Source organism: Oryctolagus cuniculus, chromosome 3 (assembly GCF_964237555.1).
Source record: "Oryctolagus cuniculus chromosome 3, mOryCun1.1, whole genome shotgun sequence".
Taxonomy (NCBI): Eukaryota; Metazoa; Chordata; class Mammalia; order Lagomorpha; family Leporidae; genus Oryctolagus; species Oryctolagus cuniculus.
Genome location: NC_091434.1, coordinates 166,346,669 through 166,372,260, shown reverse-complemented (window position 1 = coordinate 166,372,260; position 25,592 = coordinate 166,346,669). Strand labels below are relative to the sequence as shown.

Sequence of the window (25,592 nt, the reverse complement as noted above, 5' to 3'; positions counted from 1 at the left end):
CGACAGAGCACCCCAGTAAACAAAGACAATTATAGAGCACAAGGCAGTCTGAGGAACAGCCTCTGAAGGGGGCCAAGCTCAGAAAATACAAGATAAAAATACAAGAAACGCCCTGGCGTGTACAGTGTCTGCTTTTAAAAAAGTATTGCATGCATTTCCTTTTGTGCACTGAGTGGAAGTTTACAGTGAGAAATAAGTTATTCAAAAAAGGACAAGTATAATTCCATTTGTGTCTCTCTGCTGCCAACACCCCCAGGCCTCTCCAAGAACGTTCCAGTCTACATACAGAGAAGCTCAGCTTTCTATTTTCACGTGCAGCTTTATTAAATTTAGACACTCAGCGCAGCTCTTCTTTCTATCAAGTAGTGTATGATTTACTAATCCGTTGGAAAGTAATAGATACTTCAAGCAACAACAAGAGCGCTGTCTCCCTTCTGCCTTCCTTCACCACCCCTGAGGTTGCACCTGATTGGCATCTCCCCCTTTCCCTCCCATCCACCCCTTGAAGCACATGCTCCTGACAGAATGAGAATATCCAGGTGGCCGGGTACTTGGAAACCTGTCAGATGTTATTCAAAGCAATAAAGAACACATCATAGAAGTCTGTGGCATACTGTTAGAGGGAAAACCCTGTTTAGAATTCACTAATTGGGAATTTGTGATAATTTGAGGAAGGGCTGGCTGAAGTTAACCTTTATACTATCTATGAAAAAATAGACTTCACTAAAGTTCTGAGTAGTGTAAACAAGATTGCAAGGGGAATAATTATCTACTTAAAAGAACCAGTTGTTTTGAAATGCTTTAGAAGTATCCTTTTACATACAAACAGGGTAATTATGAATTAAACAAAGGCTGGCCTGTTTCTAAGGCTTCTTTGAAATGTCAATTACAAATGACTTTGGTCTATTCACCAAGGCAAACCCCATCTCCCTGTACCAGGCAACAGTTGGTTTGCTTGCTCCCATGTACTGTATTTGAAAATAATAAACCTGAAGTCCTTTTAAAGTAATATGATTCCATTCAGACTTTTCACCCGTCTGGGCGGTTGTTCCCTCCTGAAGCGTGGGCTGAGGGCTGACGGATTACTAGCATAAAACAACTGGAAATGTGTGCAGCGACTACTGCCTTCACTAAATTGGTGGTTTAGTTGAGTAACGGGGAAAAGCTGCAAAGAGAACTACTCTAGAGCAGTTTATTTTACCATAGTAAGAACCACATTCCGCATTACAACTTGTTAGACACACACTGAAACAAAAACACCACCCACCCTCATGTGTGATGTTCTGGTGGGGTCTATTTTTTAGTATAAAAGTCTTATCTATATTCATGTTATGTGACAGGAAGACAGAGAGACACACAGAGAAACAGAAAGAAGAGGGAGGGAAGGAGGGAGGGAGTCAGAGAGAAATTTTCCGCCCATTCGTTCACTCTCCAAATGCCTGCAGTGATAGCCAGGGCTGAGCCAGCTGGAAGCCAGCAGCCCAGGACTCAATCCTGGTCTCCCACATGGGTGGTAGGGACGCAAACTTGATCCATCATCTGCTGCCTCCCAGGGTGCTCATTAACAGAAGACTGGATGGGAAGCAGCGTAGCCTGACACTTGAGCCAGGCACTACTGTAAGGAACATGGGTGCCTCAAGCAATGCCTTCAGTGGGCACCAAACATCCACCCCTATGTATTTTTAATAAATGCTAGTCACAGTTCAGTGAGTTGATTTCACTATTACGGTAGTCCCATTATCCTTGCTAGATGCCTGACACTGTGGACAGTACAGAATCCTTTACATCCGTTCTTCCCTTATATATACATGCCTGTGATGAAGTTGAATTTATAATACCAGTAAGGTATTAATAAAAGCTCATACTCAAATAGAATAATCATAACAACATAATACAAGTTATGTGACCGTGATCTCTCTCTATTGCAATGTACATATAGGATGTGGTATTTGAGGTTAACCACAGGTAACTGGAAACAATGGAAAGCTACACCACGAACAAGAGGACAATGCTGTACTGGGTCGCCAGCTTGAAACTACGACTCCAGAACATGTCAGCAGCTAGGGCTCTCTCATGAGAGAAAGGGCAGTGGTGGGGAAGAAGTGTACTGCTACCTGGTTTTCTCCCTGGTGTCCAGCTTGGTGCAGTGGATGGAGCAGGGTAACCCACTCTGAAACTGGATCCTCTCCCCATTCTCCTCTCTCAAAGCCTTGACCATCAGTCTCACTGCTCCCGCCCCTACTGTCTCTTATTTCTCCACACTCAAGGCAAAGTTCATTTCCACCAGCTAAGGCTCCATCCTCCTCTTTTTGCTTAGAGGCTGTCCAAGCTGCGGTTGAGGTGAACTTGTAACCCAGTACAAAGTAACACAAGCAGACAATTCTTCACCACTTAAATGTAAAGCCCATAAGCTGAGGCTTCACGCCTGGACTGCTGGCTTCTCACCCGCCGTGTGCTAAGGCACACATTGCCTTATTCCTTACCTCAGCTTCCTCTCCAGAGCTGGGGAACCAGATCAGACCAGATCTAATCTTACCGCCCATGCAACTTACGGACCACCATGATGAAACACAGAAGGAATGCGCTGTCATCCATCTAGTGACAAGTCGCAGCACCTGACACCACAGACCTGCAGCTCTTTGCAATTTCCCCTTAACAGGACTCCTTCCTTGTAACCCCAAAACACTGTTAGGTAGCAGGGCGGTAGACATTAAGACCTGGAAGTCTGCTATACTGCCATCTCTCAACAGATTAAGTGTTCTCCTTCCTTTGCCCCATAACCTTGTCCTCCTTATGTTGATTGGCACCAGGGACAGGGACAGAACTTCCCTACCAAGCTGATGCAGTAAAGCTTCTCCACCAAGCAGGGCCAACCCTCTCCAGCTCACTTGCACTGCTCCCATCTTGGCTGGCGTCTGGCTCTTGGCTCGGTTTTCCATTAATGGTTCTTCTCTGGTCTCTGTGGTCTTGGCTTGCTTTGGTGTCCCAACTTTTTAATTTAATTGCTCTGCATTAACAGTATGGATCATGAGGGGAAAATACATCTTTACGGTCAGAAAAGATTCAAAACCCAGCTCCCCCACGTTTACCAGCCGTGTGACCTTGGGTATTCTACTTCATTTCCCCAGGCCTCAGTGTCATCATCTGTCCAATTGGGATAATACCTTTCTTGCACGCTTATGAAAGATAATGATTTTTTAAAAGGATTTATTTATTTTTGAAAAGCAGAGATATAGAGAGGAGAGAGAGATCTTCTATCTGTTGGTTCACTCCCCCAAATGACTGCAATGGCCTGGTCTGAGCTAGGCTGAAGCCAGGAACCAGGAGCTTCCTCTGGGTCTCCCATATGGGTGGCAGGGGCCCAAGTACTTGGGTCATCTTTTGTTGCTTTCCCAGGTGCATTAGCAGGGAGCTGAACAGGAAGTGGAGTAGCCAGGACTCAAAACCACACTCATCTAGGATGCCAGAATTTCAGGTAGTGGCTTAACCCACTATACCATAACACCAGCCTCAGTATAAGTAATCTTTATAAAATGCTTGCCCTCTGCAAGGTATACGATCAACACCCACTAAATGTATCCTATTATCAATGCCATTATCATTGTTGCTGTTATGGGTTTAGATCTAATCTATTGGCTCTTCTCCTCTCCCACCAAAACCGCACCCTCCTCAGTCATGGAGGGCAAACATTAGTCCAAAGCTTGAGACTGCCCAACCCTGTAGCCCATGGTTACCAGCTCCTCATTCCCCAATTTCTCTCCAAACCCTTCTTACATGTGTATATGTGCAGTCCTCCCTTGGTACCCTGGGGGATTGGTTCCAAGACACCCTCCCACAGATACCAAACCCTGTGGATGCTCAAGTCCCTTACATAAAATGGCTTACTTAGGGTTTGCATATAGCCTACACATATCTTTCCATATTCTTTAAATTATCTCTAGAGTACTCGAATTAATATGTGATGTAAAGGCTATTTAAATAGCTGATATGTTGTTTAGGAAGTGACAAGAAAAAAATCACTCTACTTGTTCACAGCAGTGATGCCATCTCTGTGTGCCTAACTCTGACCATGATCAAAAAACACGCGGTTGACTGATCCTTGGATGAGGAACCAGTGGAAATGGAAGGTCAACTATATTCTCATTCTTCGCTGCATCAATCTCAGCTGGACTCTTCCCTGCATCCCATAGAGCTGCGTCCCAGTTCTTCATCAGAATTCCGGTACTTGATGTAAGTAGATGTTGCTACAGAGCAAAGTTCTGATGTTCATCTGCGTGGATGGGCCACACCTTTCCTCTGTGAATGCCATGCTTTCCCCCAAGGCAGCCCACCCAGAGAAGCGACAGCTTTTAGACATGGAAACTAAAGAAGGCCCAGACTGCCCCTGCCAGCAGGCAGAGGAGAAAGAGGGACTGCCAAGCAGCCCAGGGCTCTCCCCCTCAGAGCCCAAGCCGCACTCTGCACAAAGGCACCTTCCAGCCACCAGTGTGCCCACAGCCCTGGTTTCAGAAGCCATCTCTGACTTCACCACTTCTGCACCACACTCATCAGTCCACTCCCATGCTTTTGCTTCTCACCGCACCTTGTCCTCACTACCTTATCCCTCTGATTCAGTCCTGTTCGCTCCTTGGCTTTGGATACCCTCCCAGCAATGTTTAGCCTGTTTTGGATTTAATGCTCTTAGAGATTATCCTAGTTAAACCCCACCCCCACTCAACCCTGATTCCTACTTATATGAAGCCATCTCCTACACTCTGTGGTCTCTTCCAGCCCCATGGATGAAATCAGCAAGAGTAGCAGTATTTGACACTAACAAGACTCCAGTTAATATGTGATTGGTCTAATATCCTAACTGTGCAAGCAAGAGCCCTCAGTCTTTCATCTGGAAAATAAATACCTATCCACTGCCTTTTTATAGTAGGCCCTGGTGAGACTGTATCCGTTTGGGCATCATTCATGATTGTGTGGGAAGCGATGGTTAACTTACCTTGAAATCAGGATCTCCCGTCTCTGGAGAATAGCAATTAAGCTCATAGTAATTAAGAGCCCAAATTCCAAAGCCAGATAATAGATCTAAACCCCTCTTCCACACTTACAGCTGGATTTTGGATTTGGTTTTTTGCTGGGGCTACTACTTCGATAAGCAGGATAATTTAGCCTTCTTGTTCCCATCAGGCTGGAAATTTCAGAATTAGTCACTAAATTGTGGCTGCAGCCCCTGGATGCCCAGCTACTTCCCTTGCATTCATGAATCCTTTTGTACATGGATTCACACACGTTGCTGGCTCTGTGCCAGGCCACGGAGATACAAAGAAACATGGACTCTATCTTTAAGGGTGGATGAATTTATACAGGGGACAGAGACTTGCATGTAGGAGTACATTCATCAAAACGTTAAAGAAGCTGAGATAGAGAGCCTCCCCCGGGCATACCAGGGCATCGGGGGTGGGGGGCACAGCGAGTTCTGCCTGATGCAGCAAGGCGAAGGAGGGTGCCAAGCAGTAAGGAAAGTCTTTGTGGACAAGGTAGGTGCTTGAGCTGAATCTCAAAGTTGTTCTGCTTCTCACCTTTGTCCTCAGGTCTGTTTCAATCCTGAGGTAATCAGAACAAGTCTCCATAAACAGGCTCAGAACTGTCACCCATGTTCTGGATTCTAGTAGCCTAATCCAGGGGTTGGGGATCCCACACTGCCTCCCAAGTATCTGGTACAATCAGTGAAGGAATCTGCTCTCATCAGGGAAAGACTCCCAGTCCTAAAATCTCAGCTTTCTGGTTGCTGCCCCCTCCCTGACCTCCATGAAAAGTCCTCAGCCTTAGGCTACATCTTAACCACAGGTGATATTCACATGCTTCCCCAAGACTTAAGCCCTTCTTTGAATTCTGGCCCCGTGGAGTCCCCTGCTGCCTTATCTTGCACTAGCCAGCACTCTCCTCTGGAATGTGGGCCTGGTTGTACCCCAGCTGGGGTTCTGCCATCGACTGAAGATGGCCAGCCATCTGCTAACGCTTGCTTAAGTTCCCCGCAGCCAGGGGCCCCACTTAACTGGAAAACTTAGTTCCAACCATGCCTGGATGGTTTGGCAAAAGAATCTTGCTTTTTTTTTTTTTAACAGATGTATTTTTTACAAAGGATTTATTTATGTGAAAGGCAAAGTGACAGAGAGGAGAAGACAGAGAAGAGAGAGATTTTCCACACCAAAGATGCTCACTTAAAACACTTTAGTCAGGCTTCTCTGAACCCTCTTCTCAACTAATCCTTGACCTTGGCTCCGTCCTGACTTTGGACTGCCCAGACCAGTTTCCTAAAATTTATTTTATTTATTTTAAAGGCAAAAAGACAGAGAGAGAGAGAGAGAATATGAGAACCCTTCATCTATTGGCTCATTGTCCAAATGCCCAGAACAGCTGGGGCAGCGCCAGGTTGAAGCCAGGACTCAGTCTGGGTCTCCCACATAGGTGGCAGAGATCCAAGTATCTGCACATCTCATGCTGCCTCCCCGGATGTGCATTAGCAGAAAGCTGGAATCAGGAGCAGGGCTGCGACTCTAACCCAGGCAATCCGACATGGGACGTGGGCATCCCAAGTGGCATTTAAACCACTTCAACAAAAACCCACACGCATACCCCACTTACAACCAGTTTTAGCAAGAATCCTGCTGAGTAAGTTAAGCAAAAGTCCTTCATATATGATCACCCTTAACGTCTGACCAAGTTCCTCATCCTCCACCTTTGATGTTTAAGTCCTTGACTTGCTTTAGAATTGTTTGGCCAGTTCAGCAGGAATCCCCTGTATCCTTGATGTCTCCTTGTAGTGATTTTTAATCCACTGACCCCAGCATTCTCTCTTTTTATGTATTTCATGCATTTATCTTATTTATTTGAAAGGAAGAAAGATCTCCCATCTGCTGGTTCACTCCCAAAATGCCCACAATAGCCAAGGCTCAGTCAGGCTGAAGCCAAGGACCTGGAACTCAATCTGGGTCTCCCACATGGGTGGCCAGGACTCAAGGACTTGAGTCATCACCTGCTGCCTCCCAAGGTGCACATTAGCAGGAAACTGGAATAGGGAGTATGTTGGAACTCCAATCAGGCACTCTGATATGGGTTTTAGTGTCCCAAGAGGTACCATAACTGCTATGTAGGCCAAACACTTGTCCCTGTTCTTCCCTGCAGCTGTAAATCCCAACCTGCCCATGCTGTTTTTGAAGCCAAGCTCCATTTAGATCCCCTATGCCCTCTATTGCAATAGTCTTAAATAAAGTCTTCTGTGTCATTTTAGCAATTATCAGACTAATTTTTAGCATTTGCTATACCTTTTGGCCAACAACTATGGACAGCCCCCAGCCCAACTGCCCTTCTGGGTCATACTCCCTCACCTCCCTGGACTATTCCAGGAATCAGAGTTTATTCCAGGCTCTTAATCACCTCTTGCCTACCAGCCCCTAGCTGATTTTTGTAGGACATGGTAGAGTCACCCGGGGATATAAACCTAGACAATGGGGCCAATTCTATTCCAACCAACTTCACCTAATTCATGCACTCAGCCAGATGCTCAAACCATGAATAAATGTAAATAGTTTCTCAACATCAATGTATTTTCAAGGAGCTTCCATATTTGTACCATAGACATTAATAAAATACATACAATACTCAAGGCATAAATATCTCTCTTGGGCTCTTTTAAATAAAAATATATCATAGTGGAAGCAGATTTTTGATGTTCCAATGGTGCCATGAACAAATTTGTTGGCCTTTTTTGGAACAAGGAATTGTCTAAGATTTTACCTCTTAGGTTTCAAGTATGCTTTTGTTGTTAGCAGAGAGACTTTATTGCAAGTCTCCCCACCTATGACTGTGGTGATTTTTCATGTTTTATTCATCTCTTTCATTTGGCTTCCAGTAAGATAAGGATCTGATAGAATTCAAAATTTACTGAATTTTGTGTTAATTTCAGGGGTAGACGTATCCTCTTGAGTATCTCCCTTCATGGGGGTTGCTATCGAAGTGTTTTGTAGGAAATGGCGTGTCAGCCATTCATTGGTCCTCATGGCCTTGCAGTGGAGGCAGGGCCTCTCCCGAATTTGGTAACTAACCAGACTCCTTTGCCTCTGTGCTATTTTTCTCCTCATAACACTGGCTGGTGATGGCTGGTGTTCACTTTCACTCTCCTTCCATGAGGAGGCTCCCGAGTTAGACTCTTCAGTGTCGCACTCACTGGTGTCGCTATCACGATGGTTCTGATTCACTTGGTTGAACTGAAAATGGAGCTTGGCTCGCTTTTGTTCAAGATAGGCATTGATCAAAGCCACTTCTGAGTCAGTTACAGGGGTGAACTGGCTGTGCTTTGGTTTCTTCATCGTTTCTGAAGAGTCCCAGGGACCATCTTTGTTTTGCCGCTTATAGTAAGGATCTTTGCTTGCTAACAATCAACAGAACAAAGCAACAAGTTAGGCACATCATTGGTTACCATAGCTTCACATCCCCTAAGGCAGGCTATGGTATGTGTGGGCTCACTCTTACTGGCCAGTTGTTAAGCTACCACCTTCCTGTGGTCATTTGCAAGTGTTGGCAGCTGACTGATCTTCCAGTGTGATACATTCTCTCCAACGGAGCAGGGGGGTCAGAGAGATGACTACAGTTGTGTGGACCCCAAATCTAAGATGGAGGGAAAAGGTCTCCAGAGTTTTCCGGATTTACCTTGAAGATTTAAAAATTCAAGCGTAAATATGACCGTGATTTGGGTAGCAGGAACTAAGAAGAACTTTTCCTTTGTATGGCAGTGTGCTAGAGTTGATGCACCAGCTCACACGAGGTGATAAACTTTCAGGAATTTTATGAGATTATTAAACACGACCATTACTAAAAATTAAATTATGCAGACTTACAATTAAATCAATTTGCGAAAAAATATTACTGAATATTTGAAATCCATTACTTCCTAATTATCTTACTACATTTTAGTATTCTGTGTGCTCTTGCAGTTATTTATATCTGTTGTATCTGAATGTTAGAAATAATGTGTAAGAGGCTGGCGCCGTGGCTCCCTAGGTTAATCCTCCGCCTGCAGCACCGGCACCCCGGGGTTCTAGTCCCAGTTGGGGTGCCGGTTCTGTCCTGATTGCTCCTCTTCCAGTCCAGCTCTCTGCTGCGGCCCGGGAGTGCAGTGGAGAATGGCCCAAATCCTTGGGCCCTGCACCTGCATGGGAGACTAGGAGGAAGCACCTGGCTCCTGGCTTCGGATCAGCGCAACACGCCGGCCGTAGCAGCCATTTGTGGGGTGAAACAATGGAAGGAAGACCTTTCTCTCTGTCTCTCTCTCACTGTCTAACTCTGCCTGTCGGGAAGGGAAGGGAAGGGAAGAGAAGGGAAGGGAAGGGAAGGGAAGGGAAGGGAAGGGAAGGGAAGGGAAGGGAAGGGAAGGGAAGGGAAGGGAAGGGAAGGGAAGGGAAGGGAAGGGAAGGGAAGGGAAGGAATAATGTGTAAGAGTGTACTACTGTGCATTTCTTCCCAAGTTAATGTTCAGTGAGATCATGTTGGCAAGCCTGAAATCACTTTGGGGAGAGGTTTTTTTTGTTTTGTTTTGTTTTTGACAGGCAGAGTGGACAGTGGGAGAGAGAGACAGAGAAAAAGGTCTTCCTTTTGCCGTTGGTTCACCCTCCAATGGCCGCCAGGGCCGGCGCGCTGCGGCCGGCGCACCACGCTGATCCGATGGCAGGAGCCAGGTGCTTCTCCTGGTCTCCCATGGGGTGCAGGGCCCAAGCACCTGGGCCATCCTCCACTGCACTCCCGGGCCACAGCAGAGAGCTGGCCTGGAAGAGGGGCAACCAGGACAGAATCCGGCGCCCCGACTGGGACTAGAACCCGGTGTGCCTGCGCCGCTAGGCGGAGGATTAGCCTATTGAGCCGCGGCGCCAGCCATGGGAGAGTTTTTATATCAAGAAAATCAACCAACTTTAAAGATCAGGGCTTGATTATTGGTTTTCTTGATTGTCTACACTTAAGAAAGTGATGGAGAACCTGTTACCAGTATAGATTATATTTCAGTGTCATGACTATTGCCATCCCACTGGGAATAGGACCAAAAATGAAATATTCTTCTAGTATTCTAAAACTATTATCTGTTTCACCAAAGAAGTCACTTGCATCACTAACTACCAAGTTAAGTTCCAACATACATCTTCTAGTTCACTTTCATTTTACTCCTTAACTTAAAGGGAAAATAACATTCATACTAGAATTGTACTTGTTCATCAATTACAGGCATGGTTTGGTTAAAGATGCTAGAATCCAGCAAAATCAAAGAGTATTTTGTGTAAATCCATTCTCTGTATGGAATTTAACAGAAAGAGTACCATGTATTTCATCATATGTGAATTTGTGATATATATCCTTTAAATCAATAAAATTTCTAATAAACATGTATACACACACATTTTTGGAGATTCAGTTGTCAAACATTTACCAGTGAACTACTGCATAGAGGTCACTGAAAAAGATGTCACATCCAGCTTACCGTCCTGTGACAGCACTAACAATGAAAGTATGCAAAGGCCAAGACAAATGAAGGGAGAATGCTGAGGAAAAAGACAGCTTGAGCCCTACGTACCAGTCGTCCATAGCTCTGTGGCTCTGCCAAAGCAGCCAAGCTGTCCTTCTGCACTAGAAAGAAGCCAATGGGCCTCTGCTGGTACAGAGAGGCCTTCTAACACCCTTGGCCACTCCCATCTACTGTTTGCTTTCTACATTCAGCACACAGCTCTCTCGTCACTGCTAACACCAAACACGCACTGGCTCTCACCTTTACTTACTGAAGCACTTGTCCCACTGTCTTCATCCTTTTTATACTCAGACATCTGTTTCAGAAATATAAATTGGTAAGAGTGATCTCAGTTCGTTGTTTTTCACTAATATTTACTTAAGAAATGCTACTGTCCAATGACTTGACAAAGTCTAATTTTAAACATCCAATGCAGTTAAACAAGTACTGACTGGGTCCCACTTACAGATTCCACTTCCCCTGCCCATAAAGAAGACCATGCGTTTTGCCCCGTGCCAGCGAAGAGTGCCTCATCGCCCCACATCAGCAGGAAGTAGCTCTAAAGACAGATCATCATCCCTCTACCCGTCCTGGACTTTTGGGACTAATGTAACCCCATACAACTCCTGCTTTATAAAAAACAAAAGGGGGGAATGTTATTAAAATGGCACAGTCTTATCTATGGCGCGATCTATACCCTGACACCATCCTAGGTTCTAGCCCCCGCCACCACTGTTGGAAGCCAGATGGCCACATGGCCCAACCACCGGTGTCAGCCCCACCCCCATCCTAAATGGGATTTGCTGCTCCTACTCCCCTGCCCACAGGTTTTAAAAAGACCTGTTCCTGAGGCCAGCGCCATGGCTCACTTGGTTAATCCTCCGCCTGTGGCGCCAACATCCCATATGGGTGCTGGGTTCTAGTCCCAGTTGCTCTTTTTCCAGTCCAGCTCTCTGCTGTGGCCTGGGAGGGCAGTGGAGGATGGCCCAGGTGCTTGGGCCCCTGTACCCACATGGGAGACCAGGAGAAGCACCTGGCTCCTAGCTTCGGATCAGCCAGCACCAGCCGTAGCGGCCCTTTGGGGAGTGAACCAACGGAAGGAAGACCTTTCTCTCTGTCTCTCTCTTTCTCACTGTCTATAACTCTACCTGACAAATAAATTTTAAAAAAAAGAAACAAAAAAACAAACAGACTGTTGCTGAACACGTGCCTCTCTCTCTTCCTCTCTCTCTCTCTCTCTCACACTCTCCTCTTCGCCCCTTTCCTCCAGTCTGCCGTGTTTCCCCCAATAAACTCTTTCCTTTACAAAAAAAAAAAACCATGCTTTGATAACAGAATCTGCCAAAATGCTTTGAATCATGCAAAATGGCAGACAGGAGAGACAATAATACTGATATAAAGTTTCCCTGTGCCCATTTACATTGCAGAAAAATATTACTTAAAAACAGATTTGACAGTACTCAGATTAGCTTAAATTAGTTTCTCAAAGGAGACTTGATTTTTACTGATAGTTCTTTAAAAAGATGTCTAGGGCCAGCGCCGCGGCTCACTTGGCTAATCCTCCACCTGCAGCGCTGGCACCCCAGGTTCTAGTCCCGGTTGCACCTCTTCCAGGCCAGCTCTCTGCTGAGGCCCGGAAAGGCAGTGGAGGATGGCCCACGTCCTTGGGCCCTGCACCCACATGGGAGACCAGGAGGAAGCGCCTGGCTCCTGGTTTTGGATCGGCGCAGCACACCGGCCGTCGTGGCCATTTTGGGGGTGAACCAACAGAAAAGGAAGACCTTTCTCTCTGTCTCTCTCTCTCACTGTCTAATTCTGCCTATCAAAAAAAAAAAAAAAATTCTAGGGACTGGTGTTTGGTGCAGCAGTTAGGATGCTGCTTGGAATTTTCCATATCCTGTATCAGAAGACCTGGTTCAAGTCCCAGCTCCCTGCGTTCCAATCCAGCTTCCAAACAATACATTTCCTTGGAGGCAAGAGATAATGGCTCTGTCACACACACAGGAGCCCTGGATTGAGTTTGAGGCTCCTGGCTTCAACCTGTCCCAGTCCTGGCTGCTTGGGGCACTTGGGGAGTGGACCAGTGGATAGAAATCTCTCTCTCTCTCTCTCTCTCTCTCTCTCTCTCTCTTTCTACCTTTCAAATAAAGCAAAAATAAATGATTTTTTTTTAAATTACAATGTCTGATCAAGACATCTATATTCACAAAGTCCTTTACCTGGATTCAATATCTCTTTAATCCTTCAGAAAGTGTTATCCAAAATGCAACCACAATATACTTATTATCTGTGAATATGGCAACCAGAGAAATGAATTTCATTGAATAGTTCCAAGTGAAACTAGTTCTATCCCTTAGGGCATGGGTTTGACTCCATTTGTATTGCCCACATCCCATACAGAAGTGCCTACACTCAAGTCTCAGCTCTGCCTGACTTTAGCTTCCTGCCAATGCATACCTTAGGAAGCAGCAGGTGATACTCAACAGCTTGGGTCCCTCCCACCCACGTGGGTGACCTACATTGAGTTCCTGGCTCCTGGCTTCAGCCTGGCCAGGCTCAACCGTTGTGGGCATTTTGGGGAGTGACCAGCAGATAAAAGATCTCTGTGTCCCTCTGTCTATCTCTTTTGAAGAAAATAAAATTTAAACTTTTTAAAGTTTAAGTGGTGAAACAGATTTTTTCCTTTGATTTTTAAAAACTGTCTACAGTTAGAAAAAAATGAATTTATGTAGAAAATCAGACATTCTTTGATTTCAACAGTGCCATACTTGGGTATTTATAACTACAATGTAAGATCCTTGTCCTATTCCTTCTGTAATATCTGATCTCTATTAATGGCAGGCAAGTATTTCCAGTGACCTACCTCTTTGCTTTTTGTGTTACACAAACTATTCTCTGGAAACCTTGAGAACAGAGTTCTCTTTTAATGTATCTCTTTTTAAAAAAATGCTTTGGGGAGAGCCTTAAGCATTTTAAATATACTATATATACAAAAGATAATTAAAAGATTAGAAGTTTATAAGACTAAAAGTTAATAGCAATTGGTTATTTCTATATAATCTGAATAATTTGTATTTTATCTATAACATTTCCACATTTTCTATAATTTATACATTTATAACGAGAGAGGAAGGTGTTTAAAACACTCACTAGATTTATATCACTTCCAAAGAAAGATTCCACATTCGATGTCAAATCAACACATAAGCACAAAATAAAAAGAAAGAATTACATGAAGTTAAGTGGAATCACATGAACTATGCTTAGTGACAGAAAGCACCCTACGAGCTGTCTTCGCGTGTGACTGAGCGAGCGAGCGAGCGTGGCAGCAGATCCCTGAGGGGCAGGGGAGAAAATCTGGGCTGTGCTGTCTCTCTGCCACTCAACGATTCTGTGAGCTCATCAAGCTGCCTACCAACTCCTTTCAAGCTCAGTCTCTACAGGCAGAATCGGGAGTTTGGCCTAGTACAGTCCAGAGAACACCAGCACTAGCGATTTGAATACACACTAAACAAATACATCAGCGAATTATAGTATTAATGGTCTCTGAAATCAAGAGTTTAACTGCATCGAAAAAAAGTGGCAAATCCAGAGATCGGAGTGCTTCATACTGGAGGTAATCACCACATTTCCATCATGCTTTTCCCATTACCTCGAGGTTTGCAAATAGGCTCATAGTTCAGCAGAGAAAATGAAGAAGTTCAAAGTGAAGGGAAAATCCCAACCTCCTTACTAGCTCTCATATGGTTCTCAGATTTCAAATCTGGGACCCTTCAGAAGAAGCGGTCTAGCCGATTGGAGCTGCCACACGGCTGCAAAGCGAAAGACGAAACCTCGAAGATAATTAAGGTTTTAATCAGTCCTGAAAAGGTTTAATTCGACACTACAAACTATGCTCTGAAGCAAACAAATACCGCAGCAGGAAATCCATGGCTGCTCCCCCTCTGTCACTGACCACTTGTGTGACACTAGACACGTCACTTAATTTCCTTGCGCTTTATCCGTAATAGGAGGAGAGTGGGGAAGGAGGCCCTACTTGACTTGGACCACAGGCCTGCTTGAGGTCCTAGAAGCTCAGGCTTCTGTGACTCCAAAGAGCTGATGCAAGCAAAGGGGCAGAGGAACAGCTCAGACCTCTTCAGCCATCTTAGTGATGAAACTGCCATGATCAATTTCAATTTTTTGTTAATTTTCTAAAGTAGCTTTTCTTGCCAGCCAGACAAATTCAATATACTTAACTAGGGAGTCTAAGACACATCTGAGCGATCATTATTCTAAATCTTCTTTTTGGCAAAGTATTTACTTTAAGAAGCATTTAGACTTTAGATGAAACTTCTTGGCTGGGAGGTGGTGGGAAGAGTCTTTGATTATTATAATGGAATCCAGCTGGCACGCACATAACCAACTTTCTTTTCTCTACACAGAGCTGAGAGAGCACTCAGTCTAGCTGGCTGTTGCCAGTGCAGAGCTCAGGCTGTAATGCTAAATGATGGTGGTTTGATTAACCATCAGCCTGGGAAGGCCAGCAAGGATTCCACATCAGCAGTTCTTAAAAACTTGGTTATTCATAATATGTTGAGGCATCACAGTCCTGTTAACGTGGGCTGTTTTCCTCCTAAGGGGATGCTTTTTCTTTTGCTATTAGGTAGTAAGAAGAAGTGACTTTAATTCTTCGTCTTACCCTAGATGAAAAGTACACTGCTTTATTTACACATCTCCTATCAATATAACAACTTTTGTATCTTGGGTTAGAATTACACTACTATGTGGGCCAGCATTGTGGCACAGTGGGTTGTGTCACTGTGACAACAGCATCCCATATTGAAGCACCGGTTTGAGTCCCAGCTGCTCAGCTTCTGATTCAGCTTCCTGCTAATACACCTGGGAAAGCAGTGGAAGATGGTCCACATAGGAAACCAGGACAGAGTGCCTGGATCCTAGCTTCAGCCTCCCAGAGAACCAGCTATTGCAGCCATTTGGGGATACAAAATCAATCTCTCTCTCTCTCTCCCTCACCCCACCCCCTGTCACTCTGCCTTTCAAATAAATAAAGAAAGAAATAATTACATGACTACAAAAGGAATTTGGGAGTCATAAACCAGTAGGGAAGTTTACAGTATACAGCTTATGGATATGGACAAATTGCAAACAACCTACGTAACACTGCAGATTTTTATAGTACAACCACAGGCAGAAAATTATGCAATCATTAAAAGTAATGGTGAGTGCAAGTAATTTGGGAAAGTATTTACAATACATTATTAAGTTTTTAAAGAGCTAGATATAGGGTGGCTTTTAGGCTAGTAGCCTGCTGGAGGGGTGGGCAGGTTAAGCCACTGCTTGGGACACCCACATCCCATATTAGAACTCCTGCTACTTTGGGCATCCAAACCAGCTTCCTGCTTATGAGTCTTCCTGATATGTGCCTGGTCCAGCCCTGACTGCTGCAGGCATTTTGAAAGTGAACCAGTGGATGGAAGATCCATCTCTTCCCCTCTCTCTCTGTGACTCTGCTTTTCAAATAAATAATATTTTTTTAAAAAAATTTGCTAGTTAAGATGCCCACATCCCACCACAACATAGCCCGTTCAATATCCAGCTAGGATTCCAGCCTCCTACTAATGCAGATCTTGGGAGGGAGCAGTGATGGCCCAAGTCACAGGGCCCCTGCCACCATGCCAGGGAGGCCTGGACTGAGATGGCTCCTGGCCATCATGAGCATCTGGGACATGAACAGGTCTCTCTCCATATGTATGTATCTCTACGTGACATTCTCTCTGTCTCCGTGATTCTACCTCTCAAATAGAAAAAAAAATCTTTTTAAAGCAGGATATGAAAATATGCACAATACAATGCCAACCCTGTAAGAGCAAAGAGAGATGGAGAGATACTGGGATAGAGAAAAAGAACCAATACAACAAAACAAAACAAACAACCCTAAAAATACATACTCCAAAATGGTAACAGCGATTATCTCTGGGAAATAGGATTACAGTAGTTTTAAATTTTCCGCTTCTTCCTTTTCTATATTCTTGGAATCTCTAGAATGAGCCTACATTATTTTTCAAACTAAAAACCACAGATTTTTAAAAAGTAGTTTCATCAAAGTAAAGTCAATTTATGAAAAATCATCTGGTAAAGATACTATTTAAAAAGAAAAAGGATATCCTACCCAGATAGAAGCCCGAGAGCAGAGCATCAGGACCAAGATAACGACAAAATACCAAAGCAGGAAGCTCCCTATCGTCCCACAAGAGTCATCCTTCCGGCACTCAGCATCCTGGTTTGGAATGGTAAGACTTAAAGGTATGGGGGGAGGATCTACCTCCCAAAATAAGGAAAAGAGGTCTCCCATGATGGCTCCTTGCTTAGCAAATAAAACATGCTCAAGGGGATGAAGATGACTGGGAACTGGCTCATTCCATGCCACACAACTACTTCCTTGGCGACCTATTGTGACATCTACTTAAGCAACCACTACAGGAACTGACAAACACTTCTTGAACTTCTAAGGCTTTGGGAGATTGATCCCAATTATTTCTATGGAGGTTTACGGTGATTTCCTCCATATCTCAATAGGGTGTGATCTATTATACTTTTTTTTTTTCCTATAAAAACTATATACATCGTGCCTCGGTGTCTGAGGGGAATGGCTCCAGGATCTCTGCAGACACCAAAATCCACAGATGCTCCAGCGTTGTCAATAAAATGGCAGTCGTACTGGCGTACAGCCTATCCACATTCTCCCACATCCGTTAAATCTCTGGATGATTTATGATACCTAAAACAATCTAAGTGCTATGTACATATTTTTATATTGTATTATTTGGAGAATAATGACAAGGAAAAAAGTGCACACGTTCAGTACAGACACAATTTTTTCTAAAGGAGTTTTGATCTGTGGTTGGTTGAATCCACAGATACAGAGAGCAGACTGTAGGTGGTTTTTTTTTTTTTTTTTTATCTTTATCTTAAATATGTGGTGTAAGGACTTGTATACAGCAGTTAAGAAGCCACTTAAGATGCCCATGACTCATGTCAGAGTGCCTGGGCTCAATGCCTGGCTCCGCTCCCTGATTCCAGCTTCCTACCAATGAGCACCCTGGGTGGCAGCAGGCATGGCTCACATAGTTGGTCCTTGCTACCCAGGTGGAGACCTGGATTGAATTCCTGGCTCCTGTCACAGTCTCAGCTGTAGAAGCCATTTGAGAAGTAAACCAGCTGATCTCTCTACCTTTCAAAACAAATAAATACATTTTCAAAGTCTTTAAGTGCGTTAGTTATCTCTCATTTTTTTCAGTCTTCAATTCTAATGTATTATGGACAGAGCTATAATCCCCAAAATTCGTATGTTGATAACCTCACCCCCAATTTGCTTTTATTTGGAGATAGCATCTTTTAAAAAGATAACTAAAGTTAAATAAAGTTATAAGGGTGGAATTGTGGAGTCCTTTAAAGAAGAAGAGAGGCCAGGGTTGTGGTAGAGTGGATATGCTGTTGCTTGAAACCCTAGCATGCCATACGAGAGCTAGTTTGAGTCCTGACTGCTCCACTTCCAATCCAGCTCCCTGCTAAAGCACCTGGGAATGCAGCAGAAAATGACCCAAGTACTTGAGCCCCTGCCACCCATGTGGGAGACCAGGATGGAGTTCTTGGCTCCTGGCTTTGGCCTGGTCTATAGCCCTGGCTATTGTAGACATTTGGGGAGTGAACTGGCAGATGGAAGATATCTCTCATTCTCTGTCACTCTGCCTAATAATATTGCATCTTAAAAATATAAAAAGAAGGGGGAGAGACACCAGAGTTTCTGAGCACAGAATGGAAAAGGCCAGGTAAGGACCCAAGAGCAGGAAGCCAGTGCGCGAGGAGACAAGCCTCGAGAGAAACCGGTTCTGCTGACACCTTCATCTTGAATTTCCAACCTCCAAACTTGAAAAAATAAATTTCTGCTGTTTACACCACCCTGTGATAACTTCCTTGCGGCAGCCCTAATATATAATGCCAACTGTCTACCAAATTTGGTCAGTAGTGCTCTTTTTTAAGCCTCAAATAAATGCACAAAAATGTCTTGTTTACAGTACGAGGAGAAAGTACAGATGTACTTGCAAAGGATTATAGTAAATGTATACAATTTCTTTTCAGGAAGAATCAGCCATGGGAGAGGTGGGCCACTGGTATAATTTTGACTGTACATTGACCTGACCCTTTTACTTTGAGGATTTTTCTTTTTTCCCTTTTTTTTTGTGGGGGGAAGGGGAAGAGGATGTGTGTCCATTTACTGATTGCTGGGAATACACTCTATTGAGAATATATGGCATGCATCCGGAGGAGAAATTCACCAAATCTGAAGCAAAACCCCTCCAGAGCCTGCGGTGAGTTAATAAGGTAGCAGAGAGCACAGCTAAGGGCACGGCAAGCGACTCAGCCAGCCACGCAGAGTTGGTAGCAAGAGCCTGGCTGCAGATTCCTTTGGAACTTATTTATTCTTAACTACTTGGGAAGTACCAGGAAGGAGAGATCAGTCCGCCTCTTCAGCTTAAATAGATGATAAGAGGGAGGCTGTGAATCACTTAAATGCCCCTCAATTATGCTCTTATTTCACATTCTTTCAGGAGTCCCATTTTTACAATTTCTCCATGTCAGTTCACAGGTCTCAGAATTGTGATAAGCAGCTATACGGATTTAGAAAAGAGTACTAACTGCTGGAAAAGACTATATCCATTGGAATCCAACTTCTAGCGCTCAGTTACACCCTGTTCTAATACTCTCCTTTGATGTCACACTGCCAAATTTCTCCCAAGATGTCTGTTTTAACTCGCTGATACCATAAAATGATACAAACTCCAGTTACCCTCAACAGGACAGAAAGATTAAGTTACTAGAATGTCTTAAAGAATTATTAAAAACTCTTCAATTATATATCCAGTACACATAACACAATGGTTATAACCTGTAATTGGATAAAATGCTAAAATGTACCCATAACTGCAGTTATATGCCAATATCTCTCCCAAATGTTGCAATGAATACTTTTCTTAAAATGACATCAATGTTAAACATTTTTCAAGTTAGCACAACTCTAAATCAAAAACTAGAGCAAAACAACATTGTTGCTAAGGCAATCTAAAAATGATAAAATCTTGGGGCTGGTGCTATGGTGCAGCAGGTAAAGCTACCACCTGCAGTGCCCGCATCCCCTATGGGCACCAGTTCAAGTCCTGGCTGCTCCACTTCCAATCCAGCTCTCTGCTATGGCCTGGGAAAGCAGTGGAAAATGCCGCAAGCACTTGGGCCCCTGCACCCACGTGAGAGACCAAGAAGAACCTCCTGGCTCCTGGCTCCTGGCTTCAGACTAGCTCAGACTCAGCCGTTGCAGCCATTTGGGGAGTGAAGCAGCGGATGGAAGACCTCTCTCTCTCTCTCTGCCTCTCTCTAACTCTGCCTTTCAAATAAATAAATCTTTAAAAAAAAAATAAAAAAATAAAATATTTTAAAAGTGAGATAAAGAGGCTAGCATATCTTTAGATTTTCATTAATCTGTGAGCAACGCCATAAGGAAAGTTCATTTGCTTCTAATAGGATTATTTCGGGAATTTTTTGGTCATTGGGCATACATGACGTAATTATTCATTAGCTTATTCTGAGACAGCTTGATTTTTTATTACGGGGCCCACTTTTCCACACACAGAGTCCCCAGAGGCCCTGAGTGTCCAGCTGTGGCATCAGCCTCAGCCCATGTCACCACCTCCAAGAAGCTCCCCAGAGCTGGGGCTGGGCTGGACCTGCCTCCTCGGGTGCACTCTGGGCGCCTCACACGCCCTGCTCTTGCACCTGCACCTGCTGGCCTGACACGGCCCCGTCCCCGGGGCCGGAACCAGGATCTCTTCCTTCCCACATCCGCACCCGGCTCCGGGGCTCACAGTAGGCATCTTGTTTCTTAAAGAAAACCCAACTCCAGTCTCCGATGAACCCCAACCTTCTCCTCAGGACTCAAAAGTTCTTCCAAACAATATGCGGAGAAATTAAAGTGTCTTAACCCGAAATGCACTAGCCACTTCGATGAAACGAATTTTTCCTGTGAATGCTACAGCCCTTCCACACGGATATGTAGGGTGTACACCCGGTCAGAATACCTGAAATAGACCTATTTTAATGCAGGGAAAAGAATGCTTTGTCACTGCTGACTGCGTACGTACACAATAGCACGCCCTCCGTATCCTACAATTACAAAAGTCTGCTTAAAAATGTGGGTCGCTAAAGGCCCTAAGGAAAGGAAAATTATATTAATATGTACAAAATCCGTCTTGTTAGAGTCATTACTATTCGCGCGCGTTCAGAATCTGGTCTCGGTTTTACTCCTCACATCCGTCCCGGCAGCAGAGCAGAGCCCCAAACCGGAGCGCTGTTTCCCTGGTAACGCAGCTAGGGCGCCTCGCGCGCGCTCCGCCTCCCTTCGTTCTCGCGAGAAGAGACGGCCCCGTGTTTCCGGTAACTGTAGTTCCGCCAGCCGGCCTCCTCCGCCTTCGAGCCGGGTTTCGCGCATGTGCAATAGAGAGAGGCGCGAGCCAGCGGCTTCCGGCCGAAGAGCATGGTGCGTTTTTGGGGTGGTTTTCGTGCTTCCTGGATGTAGCATCCGCGCGGGCTGTGGGAGTCCCACGCCAGCTAAACTACTCGGGGTTCAGCCGTGGGAGGAGGTGGCCAGGCCTCCTGTCACTCAGAGTGGAGAGGAAGAAAGAAGCAATAGAAGCTGCTAAACTTGGTGCCGAGGGAGCCAGGGCGGGAAGCCCTCCGGCTTGGGGAGAAATGGTGGCGGGAAGGGTACAGCTCTCCCGTCCGGGCCACGATCCCTGTTAGGAGTGCCCCGCGTGTCTGCGAGGGATGAGTCTAACAAAGCAAAAGACACACACAGGTCCCAGCGTGGGCCCGAGCGGAAGACGCGCGTTCCCCGCCGGCCCCCGTGCTCCCTTCCCACCCGGGTATCCGGCGACCCCACGCGGGGCTGCCCCGCGTGCCACGGAGTGCAGAGTGCTAGCACACGCAATCACCAGCCCTTCGATTAGGAACTGGGACACGGTACTCCCGGGCGGCCCTAAATTGACCTCTGCAATCAGTAGCCAGCTCCCTGTACCGCGGTACAGGGAAGGCTTGGAGTTCGCTTTTCCTATGAAAAGTTCCCTTTTCCTGTGCTTAAGATTTTAAAGATGAAACGAGCGAGCGTGCCGCTTTAGGAAGGACACAGCAGGGTGGCTTCTTAGTGCTTCTGGTTCATGTCCTCTGTCTTTTGTTTCTGAGTAGATGCAGGGGGATCCGAACCCCAGCGCTTCTCTCATTGACAGAACCATCAAGATGAGGAAAGAAGCGGAAGCTAGGAAGGTGGTTTTAGCCTGGGGACTGCTGAATGTGTCTGTGGCCGGGATGATATATACTGAAATGTAAGTTAATCGGCCCCACCAGGTGGAAACTGAGGAGCCGGTGGCTCATTGTTTTGATTTTTAGTCTCCCCCACCCTTTTTTTTTTAAGTTATTGAAAATTCTTCCTAATTTTTTCAGGACTGGAAAATTGATTAGTTCATATTATAATGTGACATACTGGCCCCTTTGGTATATTGGTAAGTGATTTTTCGCTGTAATTTAGATTTACTTCCAGTGAAAAGCAACAGGGTAAAACCCCTTTGGAAGGAAGCTTCTGGTGGAGGAAACCTCCAAATTAATAAACAGTGCAAATCGGGGTAAATGAGTGCCATAAAGAAAAGCAGTGAGATTTGTCAGAGGTGAGATTTGTATGTTTTCAGTCACCTGAAATTTCAGCTCTCGACATCTCTGTTTTCACCCTCAAGCCAGCCAGCGTGTCTACTCCACTGATGCCTTCCTCATTCTCTCCATTCTTTGCTCTTCTCTGCCTACTCTTTCGTAGTCCTTGTGTGTGAAGTCCTGCATGTAATAGACATTCATGAGTGGCAGCCATCATGAGGAGTCAGAGAATAGTTTTCAATTTTGTTGTGAATTTCCTAACGTATGGGAGGCTTTTTTCCCCCCAATAAGTGTCCCCCTCTTTAAAAAATTAATTGTCATTCTCTTCCAGAACTTGCCCTCGCATCTCTCTTCAGCCTTAATGCCTTATTTGATTTTTGGAGATATTTCAAATATACTGTGGCACCAACAAGTCTGGTTGTTAGTCCTGGACAGCAAACACTTTTAGGGCTGAAAACAGCTGGTAAGTATTTCATATCCCTTGCCAAGGTGAGGGCAAAGGTTGGCAGTAAATCTTTCTCAATTTAATTTTCCCTTTTCATAGACTCAGAGCTAGAAGGGACTTCTAAGGCCATCTGGTTCGACTGCATTAAGCAGGTCTATAATAAATTATCATTTCTATTTGTGCAAATTGAATGGACCCAGCATTCAGCAACCTCACTGAAGTTTGTTCCTTTGTTAATTAAAATTAAATGACTAACTTGGTGCACTAAATCAGTTTCTTATTTTGAACTCAATGGAAATGGCAAACAACTAATGTGTGTCCTTTGGAAATAGTATTTTATGTTACTTTCTGTTTTACTGAAGCGTTAGTTTCTTTAACCTGATTTCATGCTTACACACACATATGTATGTTTTTTTCCCCCCTTCTAGTTGTACAGACTACTCCTCCACATGATCTGACAGCAACACCAATCCCTCCTTCTCCGTCTTCTCCTTCAATTCAGGGTCAGAGTGTATTGAGTTATAGCCCATCTCGGTCACCCAGCACGAGCCCCAAGTTCACCAGCTGTATGACCGGATACAGCCCTCAACTGCAAGGTCTGTCCTCTGGTGGCAGTGGCTCTTACAGCCCCGGAGTGACCTACTCGCCTGTCAGCGGTTACAGCAAGGTAATGACTCTTTTCTCTTGGCCACGCACATTAGTTTAAAATTGGGGGGTACATTGAAAATCATCTTTAAAAAGTCAGGAAAGTGAAGACCAGTGGGTAATTGACTTGCCCAAATCACTCATTTAAGAGCCAAGAATAGAACCCAGGTTTCTTGACACCTAGTTAGAATTTTTTACACATCATCTTAAAGAGAAAAGGCATTTGCAAAGGTGAGGAGGTATGAGGTTCACCATCTAGGATTTTTCATAGTCTTTACAAAACAAGTTGAAACTAGGATAATTTTTTAGGTCGGTTTCCTCCCTTTTGTTTTCCCTTTCTCTACTTCTCTGTGTAAAGCCTCCATATGTCCTTCTAAATGTTACGCTCTTTATCATGCTGGAGAATCCTAGCTGAAGACTGAGACTGTGTGTGGTGTGACTGAGTGTGCAGCATCTCCATTTCCGTGTGATGAACAGAACCCGCATTCCCGCTCCCACACTAATGTGGGCTTTTGCCCTGAGGTTTAGGCTTATCAGGAACAAAGTTGTCAGACTGAGATTGTGACTCTTCCCTGAATCCTAAGTGTGAAGGCGGGGTGTTTCAGACGCCCTCACTGTTGTGTTGGCCAAAGTTTTACAGCTGCTGGTTGCAAGAGGAACATCTGGAGAAACCAATGCACTGCCCTTAGCCTTTTGTGTAGTATTTCTGGGTAATAAAACTCCATACTGTTGATAACCCAGTATTAGTGTGGGCAGGTAATAGAATTTAGAAAATTGTTTGCAAACTAGGTATCATCAAAAAGTGGGTATATGATGATAATTCATGACCTATACATAAATATGACTTTAAAAAACCATTTTGGGGGTAGACATTTGGCTTAGCAGTTACAATGCCGCTTGTGACACCTGCATTCCCTATTGGAGCACCTGGTTTTGAGTCCTGGTTCTGCTCCCGATTCTAGCTTCCTGCTCATTGTAGTCATGGGAGGCAGCAGGTGCTAACAAAATGACATGGGTCCCTGCTGCCCACATGGAACCTTGGAATGAGTTCGCAGCTCTAGGCTTTGGCCTGGCCCCATCCCAGCTGTTGTGGACATTTGGGGAGTGAGCCAGTGAAGGGGAGACCTCTCTGTCTCTCTTTCAAATAAATAAAATAAAATGTAAAATAAGTTGTTCCTACAAGAACTATGATCATTACAGAAAATCAGACAAATAAAATAGAAGGAAAATTTCTCATAGTCCTATTGCTAGCAAATAATCTGTTTAATGGTTATTTAACACTCCTCTAGTGGGCACACCATAGTTTATTGATAAATATTCAAATTGTTTTCATTTTACAAAAACTATTCTTAATTGCACTGAATAGCTCTGTTTGCAAAAGCTCTTGGAAAGTTTGGGGTGGCTATCCAAAAGAATTGTACCAATCTACATTGTCACAGAGATAAGAGTGCTCATTTCATCACACGATTATTTAAAAAAAAAGATTTTTATTTTCTCAGGCTATCAGCCATGTTTTTTTGTTTTTGTTTTTGTTTTTGTTTTTTGTTTTTTGTTTGCATTTTTTTTTTTGACAGAGTTACAGACAGAGAGGGAGAGAGAGACAGAGAGAAAGGTCTTCCTTCCGTTGGTTCACTCCCCAGATGGCTACCACGGATGGCGCTAGCCGATCTGAAGCCAGGAGCTTCTTCCTGGTCTCCCATGTGGGTCAGGGCCCAAGCACCTGGGCCATCCTCCACTGCCCTCCTGGGCCACAGCAGAGAGCTGGCCTGGAAGAGGACCAACCGGGACTAGAACCCGGCGCCCATATGGGATGCCAGTGTCTCAGGTGGAGGATTAACCAAGTGAGCCACGGTGCCGGCCCCAATCAGCCATGTTTGATCAATCCCTAGCATAGGGGAAATCTCGGTAGGACAGTGGATATTGGGAAGCCACACAGGAAGTGAGAGGCATCTATGGGAAACACTCATGCCAGACGGTAGAGTCATTTTCAGCCGCTGTCTGTGCTGAAAGACCAAATCCCAGGGTGCCAGCAGAGGCATCTAGAAAATATGCAGATGTGTTTTTCCCCCTTGGCTGAATAGACATCATCACTGAAAAACCCAGAGAAAGGCTGGGGACGAAGCCTGAAAATGTTTCTTAAAACAGGAATGCAATTAAAAGATTTTGAACTTAGCTGGAAATAATTATTGAATTGGCCTACCTTTTGTCCTGCTG

The 25,592-nt window shown here is 44.7% G+C and overlaps 2 protein-coding genes across 9 annotated transcripts in view; one reads left to right on the top strand and one right to left on the bottom strand.

Annotated features, from left to right (window-relative positions):
• Window positions 1–7,790: 7,790 nt before the first annotated feature.
• On the bottom strand, window positions 7,791–21,185 carry SSMEM1 (serine rich single-pass membrane protein 1). 2 transcript variants are annotated; one of them, XM_008258195.4, is made up of 3 exons: window positions 20,901–21,185; window positions 10,799–10,853; window positions 7,791–8,419 (listed from the first exon to the last, which is right to left on the bottom strand). In XM_008258195.4, the coding sequence occupies exons 1-3, from the start codon at window positions 21,168–21,170 to the stop codon at window positions 7,923–7,925; spliced, it is 822 nt and encodes a 273-aa protein (XP_008256417.3). In that variant the 5' UTR covers window positions 21,171–21,185; the 3' UTR covers window positions 7,791–7,922. The 2 variants fall into 2 exon arrangements, with proteins under 2 accessions (XP_008256417.3, XP_002712137.2); XM_002712091.5 differs by lacking the exon at window positions 20,901–21,185 and adding an exon at window positions 16,710–16,968.
• TMEM209 (transmembrane protein 209) overlaps window positions 21,016–25,592 on the top strand; it is a 39,675-nt gene continuing 35,098 nt past the window's right edge. For 5 of the 7 annotated variants that reach the window (XR_011387449.1, XR_007920519.2, XM_008258197.4 and 2 more), the window contains exons 1-5: window positions 21,016–21,128; window positions 21,833–21,969; window positions 22,088–22,146; window positions 22,620–22,751; window positions 23,162–23,400. Coding sequence is in view for 5 of the 7 variants with exons in the window: in XM_008258197.4 (XP_008256419.1) it covers window positions 21,126–21,128; window positions 21,833–21,969; window positions 22,088–22,146; window positions 22,620–22,751; window positions 23,162–23,400 (570 nt within the window). In the remaining 2 variants the exon portion in view is untranslated. The other 2 variants (XM_070071308.1, XM_051848954.2) reach the window with 2 other exon arrangements.

What these genes read in the sequence shown, in the direction of transcription:
- SSMEM1 (XM_008258195.4), bottom strand. Translation starts at nt 21,170, where the DNA reads ATGCTACATCCAGGAAGCACGAAAACCACCCCAAAAACGCACCATGCT. An exon ending in GCTCTGCTGCCGGGACGGAT is followed by an intron (nt 10,854 to 20,900) that starts GTGAGGAGTAAA and finishes TTTCTGAAACAG; the next exon opens with ATGTCTGAGTATAAAAAGGA. An exon ending in AAGTGCTTCAGTAAGTAAAG is followed by an intron (nt 8,420 to 10,798) that starts GTGAGAGCCAGT and finishes GTTGATTGTTAG; the next exon opens with CAAGCAAAGATCCTTACTAT.